General features: G+C 38.6%; 1 protein-coding gene across 2 annotated transcripts in view; it reads left to right on the top strand.

The window, feature by feature from the left end:
• LOC104588335 (ABC transporter C family member 2-like) overlaps positions 1–22,427 on the top strand; it is a 107,220-nt gene that overhangs the window by 5,362 nt on the left and 79,431 nt on the right. For both annotated transcript variants that reach the window (XM_010246215.3, XM_010246214.3), the window contains 7 exons: positions 4,842–5,020; positions 8,557–8,596; positions 8,950–9,106; positions 9,363–9,477; positions 9,571–9,651; positions 9,760–9,784; positions 12,610–12,666. In XM_010246215.3, coding sequence (XP_010244517.2) covers positions 4,842–5,020; positions 8,557–8,596; positions 8,950–9,106; positions 9,363–9,477; positions 9,571–9,651; positions 9,760–9,784; positions 12,610–12,666 — 654 coding nt within the window. The remainder of the gene's footprint in view (positions 1–4,841; positions 5,021–8,556; positions 8,597–8,949; positions 9,107–9,362; positions 9,478–9,570; positions 9,652–9,759; positions 9,785–12,609; positions 12,667–22,427) is intronic.

The following is a 22,427-nucleotide window of genomic DNA, read 5'->3' as shown; positions in this document are numbered from 1 at the left end:
AGAGGAAAGTGATTGCTTCTGTTCATTGTAATGGGGACTCTTGGGACTTGGGCTTGCAGAGAGGGCTTAGGGATGCTGGAATGGGGGCAGTGGATGAACTTCTTCCTCCTTTCAGCATCATTTTTCTGGTTTTTTCTTGTGAGGATAGTAGGATTTGGCCGGCCTCCCCTTCTAGCATTTATTCTTACTCTTCTTGTTTCAACACGCTCGTTCACTCTTCAAATGTGGAAGCGTCTTTTCCATCTAAGGAGGTTTGGTGCAGCCCAGTGCCTCCAAAATTTGGTGTTTTTTCTTTTGGGAAATGACTCATTTGAAGATCAACACCTGTGGCATGCTTCAAAAAAGAAGGCCAAACTTGTGCCTCTCCCCTCATATCTGCTTCCTTCAATTTGATTGTGGTGGGACTACCAAGCACCTAGTAATCTCTTGCACTTTTGTCTCTTCTATTTGGGAGTGGTTTTCTTCTCTCTTTGGTTGCAGGTGGATTCCTCCTCCTAATGTGTCAGGCCTCTTTGACACAAGCTTTTTTATTTTTTAGGCAACTAAAGAAAAGGGGAAGGATGTTATGGAGGGCAACAAGAGTAGCAGTTTTATGGGCAGTGTGGGAAGAAAGAAATAGCAGGGTATTTTAAGGAAAAGGAAAATCGAGGGAGGAATTGATTAACCGCATCACTATTATGGTGGTACATTGGGTAAAAACGGTTGAGTTTGTTTAAGGAGTTCTGAATGGATGATACAATTAGGGGATGGAGTACAGTAGAAAACTCTTCAAAATCCAAGTCAGCAATTCAAGAAAGTTGGGCAACTTCTACACAACAAAGGGTAAAGATAAATTTCGGTGGGAGTTCACTTGGTAACCCGGGGCCTTCAGCTGTAGGGGGAGTCTTTAGAGATAGTGAAGGAAAAATTGTGGCTCTTTATCCGGGCCATATAGTTCTGGGCATTCTTTAAGAGTTGAGGTGCTAGCTTTACTGCAAGGACTGGGACTGGCAAAACAAATGGGACTACATCGGATTGAAGTAGAAGGGGATTCAATGATAGTAATAGAGTGGATGCAAGCCGGAAATCTAGGAATCTGGACTCTTGTGAGAGAGATATGGTGTCTGAAAGGAAATTGAAGCAGATTCCAAATGGGTTAGAAGAACAGCCAATGGCCTGGCTGATGCATTAGCCAAACAAGGATCAAACAGCGGTGAACTTTTTTGGCTGTATTATAATAGTGGAAATGTTTATGGGATTAACTTTCCATCATGGAATGTTTGGTGTGTATTTATTTATGAAATAATGAATGAAAGTTACCATTTCCAATAAAAAATAACTGGCTATTTTACGCTGCACATCCCAAGCCTGGATAAAGGAGGATGATTGTCAGGTTGGAAGCATAAAATCCTTGAGCCAATCCACTATAAATAATAATGAATTTTTGGCTTGTTTATGGTGAAAACTTTGTTTTTCACCTTTTTTATGTGGAAAAAAACACATCCTTACTGTTTGGTTTTCACTGCTCGGGTATTTTGGGTGCTTTTTCTCTCTTTGCTGCAGACATGCTTTCTGCTGTTGGGTTTCCACTGGCTGTGTGGGTACAATGATTCTTTTGAGATTTACTTTGTCTTTAGTTGGATAAGCAATTCAATTTTGTCATTTTTCAGCTCTGCAGATCATGTATGCATATTATTTATTAGCATGTTGTTTATTACTTATTTGCTTGGATTCTTTCTGAGATCCTTCGTTCTTTTGATTCAATCTTCTTTTGCTTTGCTTATTGTGTTGCTTCAGTGTGTTGTAATATTTGTTTGTTAGAACTCACACTATATTATTGACTTATTTCCCCTGTTTGTTTGGATTTTTATAATATGGAAAATCATGATTTTAAATATGCCTTGCTGCTTTACCAAACGAAATTGATTATATTGTACATGAAATATTGGAATTTAGGATTAGATGCAATATTGTATTATGAAATTGTGATTAAAACTCAATGGGTACTTAGAGTTGCAAATGGGTTGGCTGATACTTTAACTAAGGAGTCAAGAGGGATCATTTGTATTGGGCTCAATTATAACTACTAATTTACTGCACGGTGAGGTAGTTTTACATGCCTCCCCATGGGAAGCTTTGCATTCTTCATAATTTTTTGTTCGTATTAATAAAATATTTCTTGTCACTTATAAAAATGATATAATGTGTTTTTACATGCAAAGTTCATTATTTTTAATCAGTTTTGGAAATTTTGTAATTTTAATATTTTCAATATAAAATAATAAGAAATTGAAAAATGTGGAATGTGTCAAAATCAATCATATCCAATGAATTATAGATCCTATTTGTCAAAACACCACCAACTAATAGTGGCAAGGTGGTACCCTCTCTCCTGGTCTCACTTCGCTGCCTTGATAACCATGCATGTAGATCTGCATGGTTGGTGTTTTGGTTTCATGTTTACTTGCTTTTTGGGTCGGGGTGGAAAGGGGTAGGCAATGCCTTGTCCCATTTTAGCTTTTATTCTTCTTTGTACACATCTTGTTTTTTCTTTCATTTCTTTTTAAGATAATTCTCTTTTCTAATTGAGGAAACAGGAAAATGCTAATTAGCATAACAATCAAGGCAAGGTATGAGTTTAATACCAGTGATTGGTGCTAGAGTGTGGTATTTTTTATTTTTTTTTTGAAAAGGTAAGGTAATTTATTAAAATAAGGACCAGTACAAAGGAGCCTAGGCCACAAATTACAGATACAACCAGTTCTGAGACCTAAACAAAAGACTCAAATTCTGATTTTTAAACAACTCTGATGCCGACATCCAGGACAGAAGTTTACCCACAGCTTTCTGCACCATTTCCTCTGAAGGTTTAGCTTTGCCCTGAAAAATTCTGTTATTTCTTTCAATCCAGATAGTCCAAAGCACAGCAGCCGGGATAGTCTTCCAAATCAAGATACCTTTCTTGCTGAGACCCTCAATCTGCTAACACCACAGAAGATCCTTCACAGAATTTGGCATTACCCAGCTGATTTCCAAAGCTTGGAGAAGATGCCTCCAAATATAATTTGAGACTGGGCAATGTAAGGCCAGATGTTCAGTAGTTTCTACTACCCCACCACATAAGCCACATGACATGTCCGAAATCTGAATGCCATGTTTCATTAGATTAACTTTGGATAGACATTTATTTAAAGCCATTGTCCAGAGCAAAAACTTCACTTTAGAAAGGACTGAATGAGCTCCAAATCTGCCTAGCCGGAAAGTTTTCCTGACCTGAACTTATCAACTTACGGAACATAGACTTAATAGAAAACATGCCATCAGCTTCCCATTTCCATCTCCAAGCATCCTCCATGTTTGGGTCAATCCTCTGGTTTTGGAGCAGGCCCAACAGAATTGCATACTCCTTAATTTCCCAGTCAAAGAGGCGCCTCCTACAAGTTAGGTTCCAACTGAAAGAGTTACCATCCACATTGAAATTCTCAGCCACCGAGGAGTCCTGATTTACAGAAATTTGATACAAGAGAGGAAAGGCATCTTTCAGACACACTTCAGAACACCAAGAGTCTTTCCAAAATTTGATTCTTTCCCCATTTCCCAAGTTGTAACCGATTCCTTCCTCAAATAAATTAGCGTTCTTCATTATTCCTGTCCAAATGGAACTTATCCCTCTTGAAATAGGAGAATTGGATCTCCAATCACCCCGGTCCACTCCATATTTGTCCACAATCAGCTTTCTCCACCAAGCATTTCTTTCATTTGAAATTTCTTGTGCTAACATGTAACTGTTCACAGTGCTATTAAATGCTCCATCTCATATAAGTATATGTTATTGGTCATATAAAACACATCTACTTGAAAATCCTCTTTTACCTAAAATCATAACAAATTGCCCTTCTAAGTTCCTACTAGTTTTATTATTGTCTAAAAATCACATATGACCTCTACCCTTCTTTCTGAACTTCTTCAATGTGTGTATGAATGTGTGCATTAGTTTTGCTTGCCTATTTGCAGTCATTGTTCTTTTTCATCAGTAAGCATACTCAATTTTTGTCCAAAATAATTGTGATTATCCATCCATAAGACATGATGTGAAGATTTTGTATTCCGGATTTATCTTCATTGCCTCACCATGATTATGGGGACATTGAAGGATAGCTTCTTGTGTTGCAATAAATTCCAAGTTCAGTAGGTTCTTTTTGAGGAAATATGGATGCTAAGAAATGATTTTGTTCTTACATGTTCTCTGTTATTAATATCTTGTATGGAAAGAAACACTTGTAACCAAATTCCCATAAATCCCTGAACTTAATATAGATATCACAAAAATCTCAACAACCCTTCTATTGGCTTTATTGGCATTCTCCCAAGCTTCTTGGTTTAGAAAACCAAATATATTTTCTTGGTATTCACAAATCAACCTTAATATGATGTAAAACTAAACTAATGAACCACTTTGATTTCCTAAATTTGTTGAAACATAAGAAAATATCAAATATTTGAATGGGTCAAGTATATAGTTATGACTAGGCAAGTCTATACCATGTTAGGTCAGAAGGCAGCATCTTACATAAGAAGTCAAGGTGGAAAGTGAAGCAATATCTCTTAAAGGAATGAATTCAAACCACTACTTCTCTGGTAGTTGAGATGTCATGTCATGGCTAAAACTCATTTCTTTTATAGAGGAGATGTGGGTAGAATTGATGTAACTATGTTGTGATATTTTTCTACAGGATGTTCAGATCACCCTTGTCCAATAAAACAGAATGTTTGTTATTTCCGTCCTTGCTAAAATCATTTGGGCAGCTTGGTAAAACTGATATTATGTCTACTTGTATGATCTTTTAATCTTTATTTTGCAGATGCTTTCTCTTCTCATTGAGTCCCTTGCTTGGTGCTCTATGGTGGTAATGACCATTGTGGAAACTAAGATCTACATCTGTGAGTTTCGGTGGTATGTCCGGTTTGGAGTCATCTATGTTCTGATTGGGGAGATTGTTATGCTCAATCTTATATTACCAGTCAAGGAATACTACAATGAGTGAGTTATTCATCTCTCACCCCTCTTCCCCAAGAAAAAGTTTTAAACGTGACTAGTCGTATGCACTTCAAACTTCAAAGCCATAATTTTTATTCTTTTCTTAGGGTCTGTTTGGTTCACGGGAATAGGGGTCTGGAATCGGAATTGGAATAGCCCATTCCGATTCTAACTGTTTGGTTGGGTGGGGTCAGTATCCAATATACATTCCTAGTGGAATGGCATTCCCCATTTGAGGGAATGGCCATTCCCCCCCTCCCTTGGGAATGAGAATTTCATACCAGTTGATTCTGATTCTAATTCTGGTTCCTGTTTGGACCTCACAGGCAAAGGGAATTCTGATTCCGATTCCAACTGTGAACCAAACGGACCCTTAGTTTCTCTTATTGCTAAAGCTATGCCTTTATCATTTCTGTGAAATATATGGAGCAAGTGTCAGACATCAATATTGAAGGCAAATAATCAAATATGGAAAGCTTTTTTTTGTTTGTTTTGGTTGTCTTGTCACATCAATTGATAACACTATAAGAAGTTATGATTCATAGTGATTGCAAAACCATATTAAAGATAGGGAAGGTTAATATGACTAGTTAGTTTACTCAAGTAGCAGTGCACCAGATCAAAAAGTGAAAATATAAATCCACGAGACTGACTTGTGTCCAAGTGGTAGGCTTTACATTGATGGGTAAGTAGGCCAAAATGTGCTGCTACATGGTACCAAGCCTCAATGAGTGTCTTGCAAACCCATTAGGGCCATTACCGAGTCTCACTGAGTATTAATGATTATGCATTATTAAGTGGATTAAGATTTTGTTACTGTGATATCTTTGTCTTTATCCTTTTTTCTTTTTTTCAATGAAACTTTTTATCCTCATTCTTCAAAAAAAATATAAGAGCAAAAATAAACCTCCCTTGATGTTTTTCCTAAATACTGAAACCTCCCCTCTCTTTTTCAAATTGGACTAAGATCTCCCCTATCAGATGTATCAACCGTTTTATGTAATGGAGGAGTTAAAAAGTCTAATATACCATTGCAGAAAAAAGCTCTTCTCTCTTGTGGTTGTCCACCCCATCGAAACCTTTTCCCCACCTTTTCCTGTCTGCTGATAAAAACTCTACAGAAAACTTCTTCATCTTCAGTTGCTTTTGATCTTGGTGCAGGCGACAAGGAAAATTCCATCTTTTTCGGTAGTATTGAGATCTCTCACTTAAAAACCAGGTTCTTGACTGCAATGGAATTTCTGAAAGCAAGAAGTAGTTTCAAGATCTAATGCAATTCATAAGATGTCCAAGCTAATTTTCTTGGTAGGAGAAAAGAAACAGAAAAACTGTTTTCCATCGTAGACCAAATTGGTCCTTTTTAATGGACCGTGGTTGTTTAAGCATAAACATATTTTCAATGGAAATCTGTTTGATCTTCAACTGTCCGCTGTGCACTATGAAGCAACAAGAACCAGATTTTCAATGGACCAGTGGTTGTTTAAGCTTGTTCTTGATACATAATGTGCAGGACTTATCAGGGTAAAACTGAACTCTACTACAATAAGACCCAAAACGACAGGCTCCAGTTTTGATGCAGAGAGGACAATGAGCTTTATTGTGATAAAAAAAGGACAATGAGCTTTTTTCAGTTCAGTCTGAAATTTGGGATTTGTTGAGTAACACTCTCAAAGAACTGTTGCGCAGAAAGAGATAATATGTTGTTATAAACAATGAAAGCTTTGGATTGCAGAGGAAGAGGATTTAATGCAGGTCTGCCAGCATTCTCAATTTAATTTTGGTTGTTCTTATGGACCTTGACTCTTCTCTTCATGACAATTATCCCATTTACTTGCCATATAATTTCTGCAGGCCCTTCTTCTACATGCTCCCCCAAGCATCATCATCATCATCTTCTTCAATTATTCTCTTGTTCAAGCTGCTGCTGTAACTCTTTAAGCATCTTCTTTTGCGCCTGCTCTTTAGCTTTCTTTGCAGCCTCAACCCACAATCTCTCACGTTCTTCAAATGCCTTCTTCTCCCTTTCCAATATCTTAGCCTCTTCTTGTTTCTTTAAACGAATCCTAAGCTATTCTTTGAGATCATTAAATCAAGCTCCTTCTTCCGTTTCCTTCAGTGCAAACTCTCTCCTAATCTGCTTCCTCTTCAGATTTTTTTCAACTTTTCTCTTCTCTTTTTGACACAAACCTGCTTGACCAAAAATGGATTTCTTACCTTTGTGTCTGTTGTAACCTGCTCTGTCATCCTAAAATCAACTGTTTGTTTCCCTAACAATGTGAGTCAAGGAAGATGTTCTGCAACTCACCAAATTATAATCTTATACAGCCATCAGTGAATAGTTCATTGCTGTCAATCCAGAAAATGATATACTGCTGAAGCATTTCAAAGTGTTATCCAGAGAGATGATTGAGGATAAGGGGCTTTACAGTAGTAGAAAAGAAGTGGATAGCAACCGTGGAGGAAGTGATGGAGGAAATATCAAGCTGAGTTTAACATTCTTTGCCTCACTGATTCAGGGTTGGAGTGAAGAAGGCTTCACTACTTTTGCTTTCCTCTCTCTCTCACTATTTCTCAATTTCCCTCTATCTTTCTTCTCTAGACTTTTTCCCCTCACTCTCCATCTGCTCTCTTGCTCTCAAGTCTCTTCCTCTCTACTGCTTAAACCTGAAAAATATACCCACTATCCTCTGGTTAGATAGGTGTCGGACAATGGACTGGTAGTTATTTAAACTTGAAAATTTCATGCTTTATATAGTGCCTGGCAGACCTGCATCAAATCCTCTGGTTAGATAGACGTTGGACACTGCACTTGGCCACTGTAAATTTTGTCCAGGGACAGGGACGTGGAACTAAAAGCAAAGGGATCTTGGAAGGACAAATTTGGGTTTTTTAAAAATTTTACCCACGCACGGTGTCGTGTCCAAGCAGATTTTGATGGATTGCTAACGGAGGGGAAGTCTTTATCCGTTGATGTCATCTGACAGGGGAGGTCTTAGTCCAATTTGAAAAGAGAGGGGAGGTTTCAGTATTTAGTTGAAAATGCAAGAGAGGTACAGGTCTTTTACCCCCCAAAAAAAAAACGAAAAGAACAGTACAGAAAAGTTCTTGTACAATTTGGTTACAAGAATGAAAAATATGATAAGAAATCTCTCAAGCATATATGCTATACTAAAAAGATCAATTAAAAATGGAACATGTCTAATACGTCATCTTTGAAAAGTGAAAACACAGAATGAAAAGCTTGCATATTTTACATGTAAATGTAAGTAAAATATATTAAAATATGCGTACTTACAAATATAATAACATAGATTGCAAAATATACTAAAGTAATACATTGCCATTTTTTTCCTGTTACTGAAAATCCATTTTATTTGCATGTTATATTTCTTTATGAAAAATTCCTGTATTTTCTGTATCTTAGAATTATTCAGCATCTTATATGTTCTTTGTCCAAAATTCACAAATATGGGTATAATATGCATTTCATTCACATATTTACTAATGATTCATTCTCACTTTAATATTTTTCAATGCAGATCTGTGTTGTATTTGTACATCAGTGAGATTTTCTGCAAGGTTTGTTTCTCTTACTTTGATCTTTGGAATGCCATTTTCCTAATTCTTTCTTCAACTATTTTATGATGTTTCAACTTGTTAGTTGATCTTGGGATCTGGTTATCTGAATGGGTAGACTGAGACTTAAGATTATTGTGCTCAAAATTTGGGCCAATGCAGTAAAATTTATGCATGAGTTGTCTGGGACTTAGCTGAGATGACCAATACTTGTCCTATAAAAACTGAAAGAGGTTACTGGATGCACCTCTCTTGACACTGGAATGTCACTTTAGACCTTGAGTCTTATGTTTATTTATTTCGTTATTTTGAAAATGTAGTAATGCTCTCATAATCTGGTTTCTGCTTATATGTAGGCCATGTTTGGAATTTTCTTGCTGTTCTATGTTCCAAATTTGGAGCCATATCCAGGTTACACCCCAATACAGACTGAATCTATCGACTATACTGAGTATGAAGCACTTCCTGGTGGAGAGCAGATTTGTCCTGAGAGGCATGTCAACATATTCTCCAGTAAGTAGTTGTAGGTTCCAGGTTTTGGAAATCAATATTTCCAAACTTTTACATTGTTTAACTAATTTCTTGAGCTGGGTGGGTGAGAAAATATAAGTTACCTGTCATTTTGACATCAAGGACTGCCAATAACAATGTTCCATATACATGACATACAATTTGATGTATTTCACCCAAGTTATTTCTTGACTAAAAGCATGTCTGTGCAGCTGCTTTATATTATCTGATCCTTGTGTGGTGCTTGTTCCTCTGGTAGAGATATATTTTGGCTGGATGACTCCCCTCATGCAGTTAGGCTTTAAAAGACCTATCACTGAGAAGGATGTTTGGAAACTAGATACATGGGATCTGACTGAGACACTTAATGACAAGTGAGCTTTGTGTTGCTTGTCTTGACATCAGCTACTATTTAAGATCAATTATATTAAGATTATGAAAAATTTATAATGGTGCCCACTTTGTAGGTTCCAGAAATACTGGCTTGAAGAATCTCAAAAGCCCAAACCATGGCTACTAAGAGCATTACACCGAAGCCTTGGAGGAAGGTACAAACTGATAGTTTTAATGTTTCTAGTCTGTTATATATCTTTCTCTTTGTAAGCTATGCCATTATCAACTTATTCACTTTACCTTGGTGTTATTTCTTTTTGTAGGTTTTGGTTGGGAGGTTTTTTCAAGGTATTGAACCATCTTTCTGAGGCAACTGTTGGCTGTTATTCTTGTTTAGAATAATTTGTCTCAGTGAATTAAAGTACAGGAACTTCTCATGTCCAAATTTTCATTTTTTTTTCATTGTACTTTTTAGGTTTTACAAAATTTTATATTTTATTTTGAGGAACTTTTTTGGGTGGGGTTCCAATTACATAGGCCATAAGAGTTGGGGATGGTCATCTACTTATCCTGCAATCTTATTTCTTGCACCCAAATGATATTGAGGACTTGTGTCAAGTGGAAAACCATGCCTAACTATAATTGCTCAACTCAATTCAGCCTTAATTCCTATTAAACAGAGAAGAGAGCGGCTGAAGAGAGAAGGAAGAAGAGAGATGAGGGGGGAGAGAAGAGAGTTGAGAGCCAAAAGATTGAGCTGGCAGTGCCAGCTCTCATATTTATATCAGGGCGATCATAAAATAATCCGAGAATTACATAGTACCCCTACAGTACTAATACTGACATAAAGCATACATAAACAGACTTTTAACACTCCCCCTCAAGTTTGGACATAGATGTCAATTATGCCCAACTTGTCACATAAGCCATTATGCTGTGAGTGATGTAAGCCCTTTGTGAATATATCTGCAAGTTGCTCTTCAGATCTGACATAGGGTGTATACACTTCCCTTTTGACTGCCTTTTCCCTAATAAAATGCTTGTCAACTTCTATGTGCTTGGTTCTATCATGCAGAACTGGGTTGGTAGCAATATTGATAGCAGCTTTTTATTACAGTATAGGTTCATCAATAGTAAATCCTAACTCACTCAACAATTTTTTCAACCACATAATTTCAGTCACTCCACGAGATTGCCCTTTATTCTGCTTCAGCACTAGAGCGAGCCACTACATTTTTTTACTCCTCCATGTGACTAGATTACCCCCCACAAAGGTACAATAGCCACTAATAGATTTCCTGTCATCTAGCGATCCAACCCAGTCAGCATCCGTATACACCTCAACCTTTAAATGTCCATGCTTTTGAAATAACAACTCAGCGCCTGGAAATTTTTTAAGATATCTGAGAACTCTTTTAGCTATTTCAAGATGGGTGGTCTTAGGGGCATGGTCCATGAATTGACTTAAAACACCCACAACATAAGCAATGTCTGGTTGGGTCATAGACAAATATAACAATCTTCGTACATGCCTCTTAAACTGCTTTACATCCTTGACAATCTCACCCTGACAATCACCTAATTTGTGATTTGGATCAATAGGGAAATCGGTGGGTTTTACTCCCAAAATTCCTGTATCCTATAACAGATCTAGCACATATTTTCTTTGGGAAATGAAGATCCCCTTCTGTGAGCAAGCAACTTCAATTTCAAGAAAATATCTTAGTAGACCTAGATCTTTCACCTCAAATTGAGTAGCCAAGAACTCTTTTAATTTATGAATTCGTCTCGCTTGTTGAGACCCTTTGTCGTGTGCATAGAAGACCACCAACAGCTCTAGTTAGAAGAAGTGATTTGTTACAAGTGGAAGGGGCTAGAAAAGCTAAGGGTAAACAAAAAAGGACATGGGTAGGAAATGATTTAAGCACTTATAATTTAACAATGGATATGATTTTAAATAGAACGAATTGGTGAAACAGGATTCATGCACCCGACCCCATATGGTTGGGATAAGGCATAGATGATGATGATGATTTTCCAAATCCCTGATTTGCCACACAAGTTAGAGTTTCCCACCTGCAGCCAAATAGAGAAAATAACCATTTCTAAATACCAACAAATGAACAGGAGATTAGTAAAGGATGGTTTGTCTCATTACAAGCGATACAAAGAACATACCAATTAGGGGATATGCACTGGTAAGGCCTCTTTTTTTTGTAATATGTTCATAATGCTCAATTGCTAATGCTCTCATGAAACACTTCCTAGTAGAAAGCCTGAACCCTATGAGGAAATGGTTAAACAACACTCCTTTAACAGGAAAGGATTGGGATGAGCTAGGAAGGGAAGAAAGAACCTTAAGGAATGAGGCACAAGAAAAAGAACTAAAAGAACTAGGAGTCCAAACCTTCTTGTCTGGCTTTGGTGTTTCCACAAAAACTCCCTCCAGCACAGTCAAAAGATTAATAACATTAGGAAGCTCTAAATCTTGAATTCCCCACAAAAGCTTCTTCCTGTATATGTCTAGTTAATTTATCCATAACGAAATGCAGCAAGATACAGAATAATATACTGTACCAGTGTACAGTCCCTTAATGTACACTGGTCTTGAATCTTTTTGATCTTATTAATATACTTTACTTTTTTCAAAAACAAAATGCTGAACAGTAGTGTAAATCCATTGTGATTGGAAATTTTCCCATCTCCCCTTCTTGATTTCATACATAACTAAATGTAACAAGATACAGAATAATATACTGTACCAGTGTACAGTCCCTTAATGTACACTGGTCTTGTATCTTTTTGATCTTATTAATATACTTTACCTTTAACAAAAAAAAAAAAATGCTGAACAGTAGTGTAAATACATTGTGATTGGAAACTTTCCCATCTCCCCTTGATTTCTTACACAGGTTATTGCATCTTCATATATATCTCTAATAATATGAATTTACCTACTTGAAGCCTCTTTCCTAAAATGCACCAGATGACTTCTGGAGACTCTATCATGTCCACCCATATCTCTGTGTTTCTTTTTGAATTTGCATACAAATTGTTATGGCAAGAAAAATTTTTTGGGAAGAAAAAAATTTCTCGTTTTTCATGGCTACATAGTCTTGATTTTCCTGATTGATTTATTTCTGAGTATATTCTTTCTTTGATCAAATTTCTAGATTGGCAATGATCTTTCTCAGTTTGTGGGGCCAGTAATATTGAACCTTCTCTTACAGGTCTGTTGTAATTTCTCAAAACATTTTATTGCATAATTTGTACATTCAGTTTTTGAAATGTCATGCTTGTTTTCTTTTTCAGTATACATGGCAAAGTCCCTTATTTGTATTTACGTCTGGAAAATCCATTCTGAGATTGTTATTTGGAGTGGTTATAGGCTGCTAATTGACTTGGCTATGCAATTCCTTTTTCTTATTTGATTGATAACTGCAACTTTTTATTAATATGAATAAAAGAATGTATACAATCGATGAAGTGCCTTTTGTAGAGAAGATGGGCCGAATGGCCCATAGGCTGTTTATTCTTTTCTTATTATTTATGTTTTTCTGTAATGGGCCTTATTCTTGGCCCATCCTGTCTATATTATGTTCTTTGTAATTTCTTGCCCAACTAAGGGCCTCCTTATAATTATTCAAATCCATCTTAATAAAACAGTGTTAGGGTGCTGAGAGAGTGTATGGTTCGAAACTCTCACTCTCAAACCCTCATTGCCGAACTCTCAAGGTCTACTCTCTTCAGTTTTCTTCATGGTATCAGAGCATACCTGAACTTCAATATCCTAGGGCTGGAAGCTTAACTCGTGTTGCCTGATTCTTGGAGGTCATTGGAAGTGCCCAAGACTCGAATCTCTTGGAGAAGTGGTTCGGTGGCTAGGAAGAATCAGAGAAAAGAAAAAGGGGAAGGGGAACAGCTCGGTTCTGATTTGAAGCTCAAAATTGTAAGTTGTGCTCAGTTTTCTGGTTATTTTTGGGTGTGTTTGGACTGTTGTAGTGTCCGAAATTTCTGGGTTGTTTCTGTACAACTTTCGGCTGCCCTATAATCTGGTTTAACCCAGAAATTTCTGGGCTGTTTTCACTCCTTCTTTGACTGTCAAAACTGCCGAAACATCCTTGTATCAAGAGCTGTGGATTGTTGCTTCTATTTGGCTGTTTTTGGGGACTGTACGAACTGCTCTTGAGGCCTTCTTTCATTTTGACAGTGGGGTCGTTTCTATTGCCCTCACTGTGTTTGTAAAAAGGTCTTTTCAGCAATACTGATTGGTATTCACTCTTCTTGGCTATTTCTTTGGTGATTACCTTGAAGTCCCTGATTTGAAAAGGAACTTCGGTTGAGTGCACAGTGCCTAGAAGTTTTTGATTACTTCTTGAAGGCCGAACCAAACTGTGACTTGTGTAGAAGTTTCTGCTTCAGTCTTGGTTCTCACAACTTTTGGCTGTAGTTTGGCCTTGTGTATTGCCTTCTTGAGGACGGTTGAACTCAGCCCTTGCTCGTCCTCATTCAGTATACTTGTAGAAGTCATCTGAAATCATATTTGAAGTGTTTACATGATGTACTCCTCAGAGTTTGAAAACAAGAATGGTGTTGAATATGGACTGGTTCAGGGGACTCCAAGTGATTCTTTATTGACTGTGACCACAGTCAAACTAGATGGAACTAATTATCTGGCATGGTCACAGTCAGTAAAGATATATGTATGTAGTAGAGGAAAGTGGGGGTTCATTTCCGGGAGCAAGAAGGCTCTCCCAGAAGATGATCCATCCTACGAGAAGTGGATGCAAGAAAATTACACTGTCATTGGGTGGCTTGTGAACTCAATGCAGCCACAAATTAGTCAACACTACCTATGGATGAATTTAGCAAAGGAAATTTGGGTCAGTGTTGCAGAAACCTATTCCCAAAAACTCAATGTGGCCAGAGCATATAGATTGAGAAGTGATGTAAAGAATTTAAGGCAAGGGGAGAAACCTCTAGCTGTATATTTCTCAACCCTGAAGTCTCTATGGCAAGAGATTGACCTAATAGAAGCTGTAACTTGGGACACCACCAATGATGCAGAGACCTACAGAAAATTGGTTGAAAGGAACAGGGTGTTTGAGTTCTTAACCAGACTAAACCCAGAATATGATATCACAAAAGAGAATATTCTTTCCAAGGAGTGTGTCTCATTGTCACAAGCTTATGCATTGGTGAGTAGTGAAGAGAGCAGAAGGGCTGTCCAGGTTCAAGGGGCTGATATTAGTGATCACTTTGCGAATATGGGGGTTAAACCTAAAGGGAGTGCTGGAATTTCTAGTGGCACAGGAAAGAAAGAAGTTATATGTGAGTACTGCAAGAAGCTGAAGCACACAAAAGACAAGTGTTGGAAATTACATCCTAATCTTGTTCCCATTTGGTTTCAAAAAAACATGATAGTAAAAGATCAAGAAGTGCAAATGTAACTGCCGGGCCAGATACTGAAGAAATGTCTGCTTGTGCACAGTTGGCAACCATGAGAGCAGAATATGAAAAGTTTGGGAAGATGATCAGTCAGCTGGGTGATGTGACTTCTCCTTCCAACCCTTCAGGAAATTCAGCTTCTTCTGCATTTTCTCACTCAGGTATAAGGGCTTCTGCCAATCATGCAACCACTTCAGGTAATCTCAAGATCCCTTGGATTATTGACTCAAGTGCTTCTGACCATATGACCAACCTTTCTACCTTGTTTGTTTCATATGACTTGCTTACTGGACGTGATAAAATCACTTTAGCTGATGGTTCACTTGCCCCTATCTCTGGTAAGGGAACCATCAAGGCTACGGATTCCTTGTTCCTACCTTCTGCCCTTCATGTACCTAAACTACATACAAATTTGTTGTCTGTAAGTAGTTTAACCAAGTCACTAAACTGTTGTGTAACCTTTTTTCCTTCCTATTGTGTTTTTTAGGATCTGGAGTCTCAGAAGGTGATTGGGAGTGGCCATGAGGCGAATGGAATATACCTGCTTGATACTCCGGGACAATGCACTGATCATCATGGGAATGCTGCTCTTGGATCTGTTTCTTCAGAGTCTATTAGTCAGATTATGTTGTGTCATCGTCGTTTTGGTCATCTGTCTTTTTCTGCCTTGAGTCATCTATTCCCTGAACTGTTTAAGGGAATTAGTTTGTCCAGTCTTCATTGTGAGTGTTGTGAGTTATCAAAGCATTGTAGAAACAATTATCCTTTGAGCAATAAAAGATCTTCTTTTCCTTTTAATATTGTGCACTCTGATGTGTGGGGGCCTTACCACTTAACCTCCATGGGTGGCTACAAATATTTTATCCTGTTTATTGATGATTTTCTCGGTTCACTTGGATATTCCTACTGAAATCCCGTGATGAAGTTCCAAGGCTTGTAAGACAATTCCATGAGTTTGTTCTAACTCAATTTAATACCAGGATTAAAATTTTCAGATCTGACAATGCAAAAGAAATCTCTCTGACATGGGGGTTATTCATCAAAGTTCCTATGTTAGGACCCCAGAACAGAATGGAGTTGCTGAAAGGAAAAATAGGCATATTGTTGAAGTTGCAAGAAGTATCTTATTTGCCTCACATGTTCCTACAAGGTTTTGGGGTGATGCTGTTCTTACTGCTACCTACCTTATAAACCGTATGCCATCCAGGGTTTTGGGGTTTAAGTTTCCCTTCAATCTCCTTCATCTGGACAAGAACCTTTTTCCTGTTCCTCTTCGTGTCTTTGGCTGCACCTGTTATGTACATGTCCCAAGTGTCCAAAGGCATAAATTTGAACCCAAAGCTCAAAAGTGTATCTTCCTTGGTTATTCCCCCACACAGGGTTACTGTTGTTTTGATCCAAAGACTGGCACTCGGTATGTTTCAATGGATGTCACTTTTGATGAGCTTTCCCCCTTTTATGGTTCCTCTCCAGAAGGACATTGTCCATAGGGGGAGGATTTGTCACAAGGGTTTGCTCTTCCTCTTCCTGTCCCAATTGAGTCTTTTGATGTGCCTGCTTCTCCTTCAAATGTATCAAGGGTGGATCAGTCGTTCCATTCTCCTTGTCCTAGTACTCTTCAACCTCTACTTCTTCGTCCTATCCTCAATCCCAAGGTGTATCAAAGGCAAAGATCCAGAAATGTGCAGGTTGTTTCTCCTACAATACATGAGCCTCATACACTTCCAGTCACAGATGAGACAACAAGTATAGTTTCAGCACCTTTGGGGTCATCCTTCCCTGACCTTGATATTCCCATTGCTGTTAGGAAAGGAAAACGGAAGTGCACTGCACACTGCATTTCCAAGCACCTTTCTTATTAGATTGCTTTCACCTTCATACTTTGCCTATCTCTCTTCTGTTGCTTCTAACCCTATTCCCAGGTCTGTGTCAGAAGCTCTTAAGATTCCAGAATGGAGGGATGCTATGAGATCTGAAATCGATGCCCTACACAAGAATGACACATGGGAAGTGGTGGATTTGCCTAAAGGGAAGGATCCAGTCGGTTGCAAGTGGGTCTTTACTATCAAATACTGAGCTGATGGCACCATTGAAAGGTACAAGGCCAGTCTGGTTGCAAAAGGCTATACACAGACATATAGGATTGATTATCTGGAGACCTTTGCACCTGTTGCCAAGATGACATCTGTGAGGGTTCTTCTATCTTTAGCTGCTCACTTTGACTGGCCCCTCTATCAATTGGATGTGAAGAATGCATTTCTGAATGGTGAATTACATGAGGTGGTTTATATGTCTCTTCCTCCAGGGATGTATGGAACTGATATGAAAGGAAAGGTATGCAGGCTGAAGAAATCCCTTTATGGACTAAAACAGTTCCCTAGAGCATGGTTTGAGAGATTTACAACAACACTTGTTAACTTTGGTTATGTGCAGACACAGTCCGATCATACTCTTTTTGTGAAGAGGAGTGGACCTCTGGTAGTATACCTCATTGTGTATGTAGATGATATTGTAGTGGCTGGTAATGATGTTTCAGGAATTTATGATCTAAAATCTTTTCTCCATACAGAGTTTGAGATTAAAGATTTGGGGGAATTGAGATACTTCCTTGGCATAGAAGTGGCTCGATCCAAGGATGAGATTCTTATCTACCAAAGGAAGTATGTTCTTGACTTGCTCTCTGAAACTGGAAAGATGGGTGCTAGACCAGTTGCTACTCCTATTGATATGAGTCATAAACTCTCTGCCTTAGATGGGACATTGTTAGAAGACAAAAGAATTTTTCAGAGACTTCTTGGGAAACTTTTGTACCTATGCATGACTCGGCTAGATATTGCATATGCAGTCAGTTGCATTAGCCAATTCATGCATGCTCCCCGAGACACTCATATGGCAGCAGCAGAGTGAATCCTATGTTATTTGAAGGGCTCCCCAGGAAAGGGAATTCTGTTTTCCAAGCATGGTCATATGAAACTTGAAGCCTACATCGATGCTGACTGGGCCGGAAACATTGATGACAGAAGATCTACTTCTGGGTATTGCAGCTTGGTGGCTGGTAATGTTGTTTCTTGGAGAAGCAAGAAACAATCGGTTGTTGCTCGGTCTTCCGCTAAAGCAGAATACAGGGCCATGGCACATGGAGTTTCTGAATTATTATGGCTAAAATCATTGATGGAGGAACTTGGGGTTGAACATGACAAGCCAATGATGTTGTACTGTGATAATCAGGCTGCCATTAACATTGCTCACAACCCAGTGCAACATGATAGAACTAAGCATATTGAAGTTGATCGACATTTCATTAGGGAAAGGGTCTCTTTGGGTGAAGTATGTCTTCCTTTCATCACATCTGAAGGACAGTTGACAGATTTTCTCACCAAAGGCATTCCCAAGGCAAAACTTCAATATGATACTAGCAAGCTTGGCATGATTGACATCTATGCTCAGCTTGAGGGGGAGTGTAGAGAAGATGGGCCGAATGGCCCATAGGCTGTTTATTCTTGTCTTATTATTTATGTTTTTCTGTAATGGGCCTTATTCTGGGCCCATCCTATCTATATTTATGTTCTTTGTAATTTCTTGCCCAACTAAGGGCCTCCTTGTAATTATTCAAATCTATCTTAATAAAACAGTGTTAGGGTGCTGAGAGTGTATGGTTCGAAACTCTCACTCTCAAACCCTCATTGCCGAACTCTCAAGGTCTACTCTCTTCAGTTTTCTTCACCTTTGTACCCTAATTTTAGTCTGGCCAAAGTGACACCTATTCTTGGTCACTCTTTGTTTGGTTAGTGTGTCAGCTGTTAGTGGATCTCCTTTCATGTGTTAATTTCAGGTTGTTAAATATTCATCATTGACATTATTCGTGTTCATGTAACCTTATTTTAGTCTGATTTTGATAGCTATTATTTGATCAATTCTGTTTGTGGTGAAATCCTGCATGTTATCATTGTTGATTATAAAACTTTTCTTTTCTTATCCATCATTTTTGTTACATCTTCAATTCAAGATTTGTGAAAGTTATGCGGTAATGCTATTGGCTTAGTTATGTTAATAATTGAGATAGGTTATTGCTTTCTGATGCTTATAAGATTTTCTTTTATTAATAACATAAAGCTTCTCTGTTGTCATCTGGGAATTGGGAGTTCACTTGATTCAATATATCTTAACCTGGTTCAATTGAAGAATACAAGAGAAGAGGGGTATGAAGACCAGTGATGGGCCTGCAGCGTCCACCGGAGATGAAACTTGGCCTGCAAATTTTCTTCTCAAGATTTTTTGATTTACATTTTCTGTATTTCTCTTGGTGGTGAGCCCTTGACATTTAGTTATTTATGGAGTTCTTTAAAGAGTAAGCCAAGTAATGCGATGTTTTCTAAGAAAAGAGTTGTATGATTGAACTCTTACATGTTTTGTATGGTTGATTCTAGAAGGGAAGTTGCTTTCTTTTTATTTCGAAGGTCACTGGGGTGGGGATTGTTGTTCCTTTTTCTTTTATATGGACAGTGACTAGGATAAAATGGTAATTTATCAGTATTTAGATTTGTATATGTGTCCTATACTTGGAGTGTTCAAAATTATCATTATTGTCTTCATTAGCCTTGTTGCAAATCAACTATATGGGACTGGCCAGACAAATCTTGTTCCTCTTTTCTACTTGATGTAGGGTGAAATCTTTTGTTAAAGAATGAATGGCCAAATCTTTTCACTTCTTAAACCTGTATCCTTTTTAGTTTTTCACTTGTCCTTTTAAATCCTTAAATTTGCACTCATGGAGAGGTTATAAAGAATAAATGGCTAACAAGGAAACTGGTAATAAGAATACATTGGTACCAAGGGCTGCAAATGGCTTGGCTGATTTTTTAGCCAAGCATCAGGCCTGTGTTTAGTTAAATAAATAAAGGTAAAAACTTCTGGTACGAGTCTAGATTGAGAAGTGATGGAGAAGTCTGATTGAATATGTAGTTGATCAAAACTGCTATCAGTCTTGATCATTAAGAAACTTCAGGTTCGAAGAGAAGAGAAAGTGAAGGAGGAGAAAGAGTGATGAGAGAACAGTAGAACACAGGTTTTGAGGAGAAGAACAGAATCTCAATATTCTGCCGCCGCCACTTTAAGTTAATATTTATATGTTATGCTAGTTACATGAAAGGACACATCTGCCCTTGGTGTTTACATCATAACACATAACAATATAAAACTGAAAAGTAAATAACAACTAGAATAACAGAATAATAAATTGACCCTAGCTGTGATTAGATACATTCTACCCTATGGACAGAGTGGGACCACAGCTGTGGGGCCCACATCAATGTTCTCTACACTCCCCCTCAAGTTGGGAGTAAATGTTCATCATTCCCAACTTGGATAGATCCGCTTCTAGCTTCTTTCTTGATACGGCTTTAGTGAGGATGTCTGCTAGTTGCATACTGGATGTGATGTAAGGAAGGCATACTATTTGAGATGAGACCCTCTCTCGTACAAAATGGCGGTCAACTTCAATGTGTTTGGTTCTGTCATGCTGCACTGGATTATGTACTATATTAATGGCTGCTTGATTATCACAGTACAACATCAGGGGCTTCTCATACTCAATACCCAACTCCTCAAGTAGAGATCTTAGCCATAGGATTTCAGCCACTCTATTGGCCATGGACCTGTATTCTACTTCAGCACTTGACCGGGAGACAACACTTTGTTTCTTACTTCTCCAGGAGACAAGGTTTCCTCCCACAAGGGCACAATATCTTGAAGTAGACCTTCTATCATCAACACTCCCAGCTCAATCAGCATCTGTATAGATCTCCACTTTCATGTGGTTGTTGTTCTTGAACAGTATACCCCTACCCGGGCATCTCTTCAAGTAGGCTAAGATTCTTTCTGCCGCAAGAAGATGTGTGGTTCTAGGAGAATGCATGTACTGGCTGACAACACTAACAACATAAGTAATATCTGGCCGAGTGAGGCAGAGATATAGGAGCTTTCCTACCAATTGCTGGAACATAACTTTGTTTTCAAGAAGTTCCCCACTCTCGGCACTAATCCTGTGGTTCTGTTCAATTGGTGTATCTGCAGGCTTGACACCTAACTTTCCAGTTTCTGTCAACAGGTCTAGGACATATTTCCTCTGAGAGATAAAGATCCCCTGTTTGGATCTAGCAACCTCAATACCCAAAAAATACCGAAGTGCACCAAGGTCTTTCACCTCAAATTCTTGATGAAGGACCTGTTTAAGGGACTCAATCTCATGGCTATCATTCCCTGTGACCACAATATCATCAACATATACTGCCAGTAGTGTTAAGGACTCCACCCTCTTGATGAATAGGGTATGATTTGACTGGGCCTGTACATAACCAAACTTCACAAGGGCTAGTCTGAATCTATCGAACCAAGCAGTAGGTGACTGTTTCAAACCATACAAAGCCTTGTTGAGCCGGAAGACCTTCTTACCTATCTCTGCATCATAGAATCCAGGAGGCAAACGCATGTAAACTTCTTCCTGCAGATCTCCATTCAGAAAGGCATTTTTCACGTCCATTTGGTATAAAGGCCAAGTGTGACTTGCTGCAAGGGATAATAGGACTCGAATAGTGGTCATCTTGGCTACCGGTGCAAAGGTCTCCAAGTAATCTATGCCATAAGTCTGTGTAAACCCTCTTGCAACTAACCGAGCTTTATACCTCTCAATAGATCCATCTGCATTATGCTTCACTGTAAATATCCATCTGCATCCAATTGGTTTCTTTCCTTTGGGCAGATCAACTACCTCCCAGGTGTTGTTTTTCAACAGGGCATCCATCTCAGCTTGCATTGCATCTTTCCATTCCGGGACGGATAGGGCCTCTTGCACTGTTCTTGGAATAGGGACATTGGAAATGGAACTAAGGTAGGACCTGTAGGTAGGAGATAGGCGATCATAGGATAAAAAATGGGAAATACAATGGGCTGTATATGTGGTACAATGTCGTTTCCCTTTACAGACTGCAATCGGAAGGTCAAGATCATCTGTAGAAGGTGAAATGGCTGGGACTGTAGTTCCTGGACCTGGAGCTGCAGATGAGATTGGAGCTGGCCTGGATTGCTGATGATCAGGATCAAGTTGCTTGCACCGCCTGTGATAGACCCTCAACTCCTGATCCCTCTGACCACCCTCACCATTGCAGCTCTTCTTCAACTCCTGATCCCTCTGACTACCCTCACCATTGCAGCCCTCATCACCCAATGGAATAGGTAAATGAACTGCCCCACTCTCACTGCTCTTCCCCTGAAGACAAGGACTCAAACCCCCACTCTCACTGCTCTCCCCCTGAGGGGAAACCCGAGGATAATAGGGTGTCCCCTCAAAGAAAGTGACATCCATGGAGACAAACTTCCTCATTGAGACAAGATCATAGCAGCAATAACCCTTTTGAGTTTGTGCATAACCAAGGAAGATGCATTTGGAGGCTTTGGGTTCGAACTTGGAGTGATGGGTCCGAGAAGCTGAACAAAACAGGTACAACCGAATGTCTTAAGGGGAATAGAAAACAAGTCCTCACGTGGG

The sequence above is a fragment of the Nelumbo nucifera genome, chromosome 3, assembly GCF_055504915.1.
Source record: "Nelumbo nucifera cultivar China Antique chromosome 3, China Antique-T2T, whole genome shotgun sequence".
Taxonomy (NCBI): Eukaryota; Viridiplantae; Streptophyta; class Magnoliopsida; order Proteales; family Nelumbonaceae; genus Nelumbo; species Nelumbo nucifera.
Note: the sequence above shows the minus strand (reverse complement) of the source record. Positions and strands in the feature narration are given on the sequence as shown.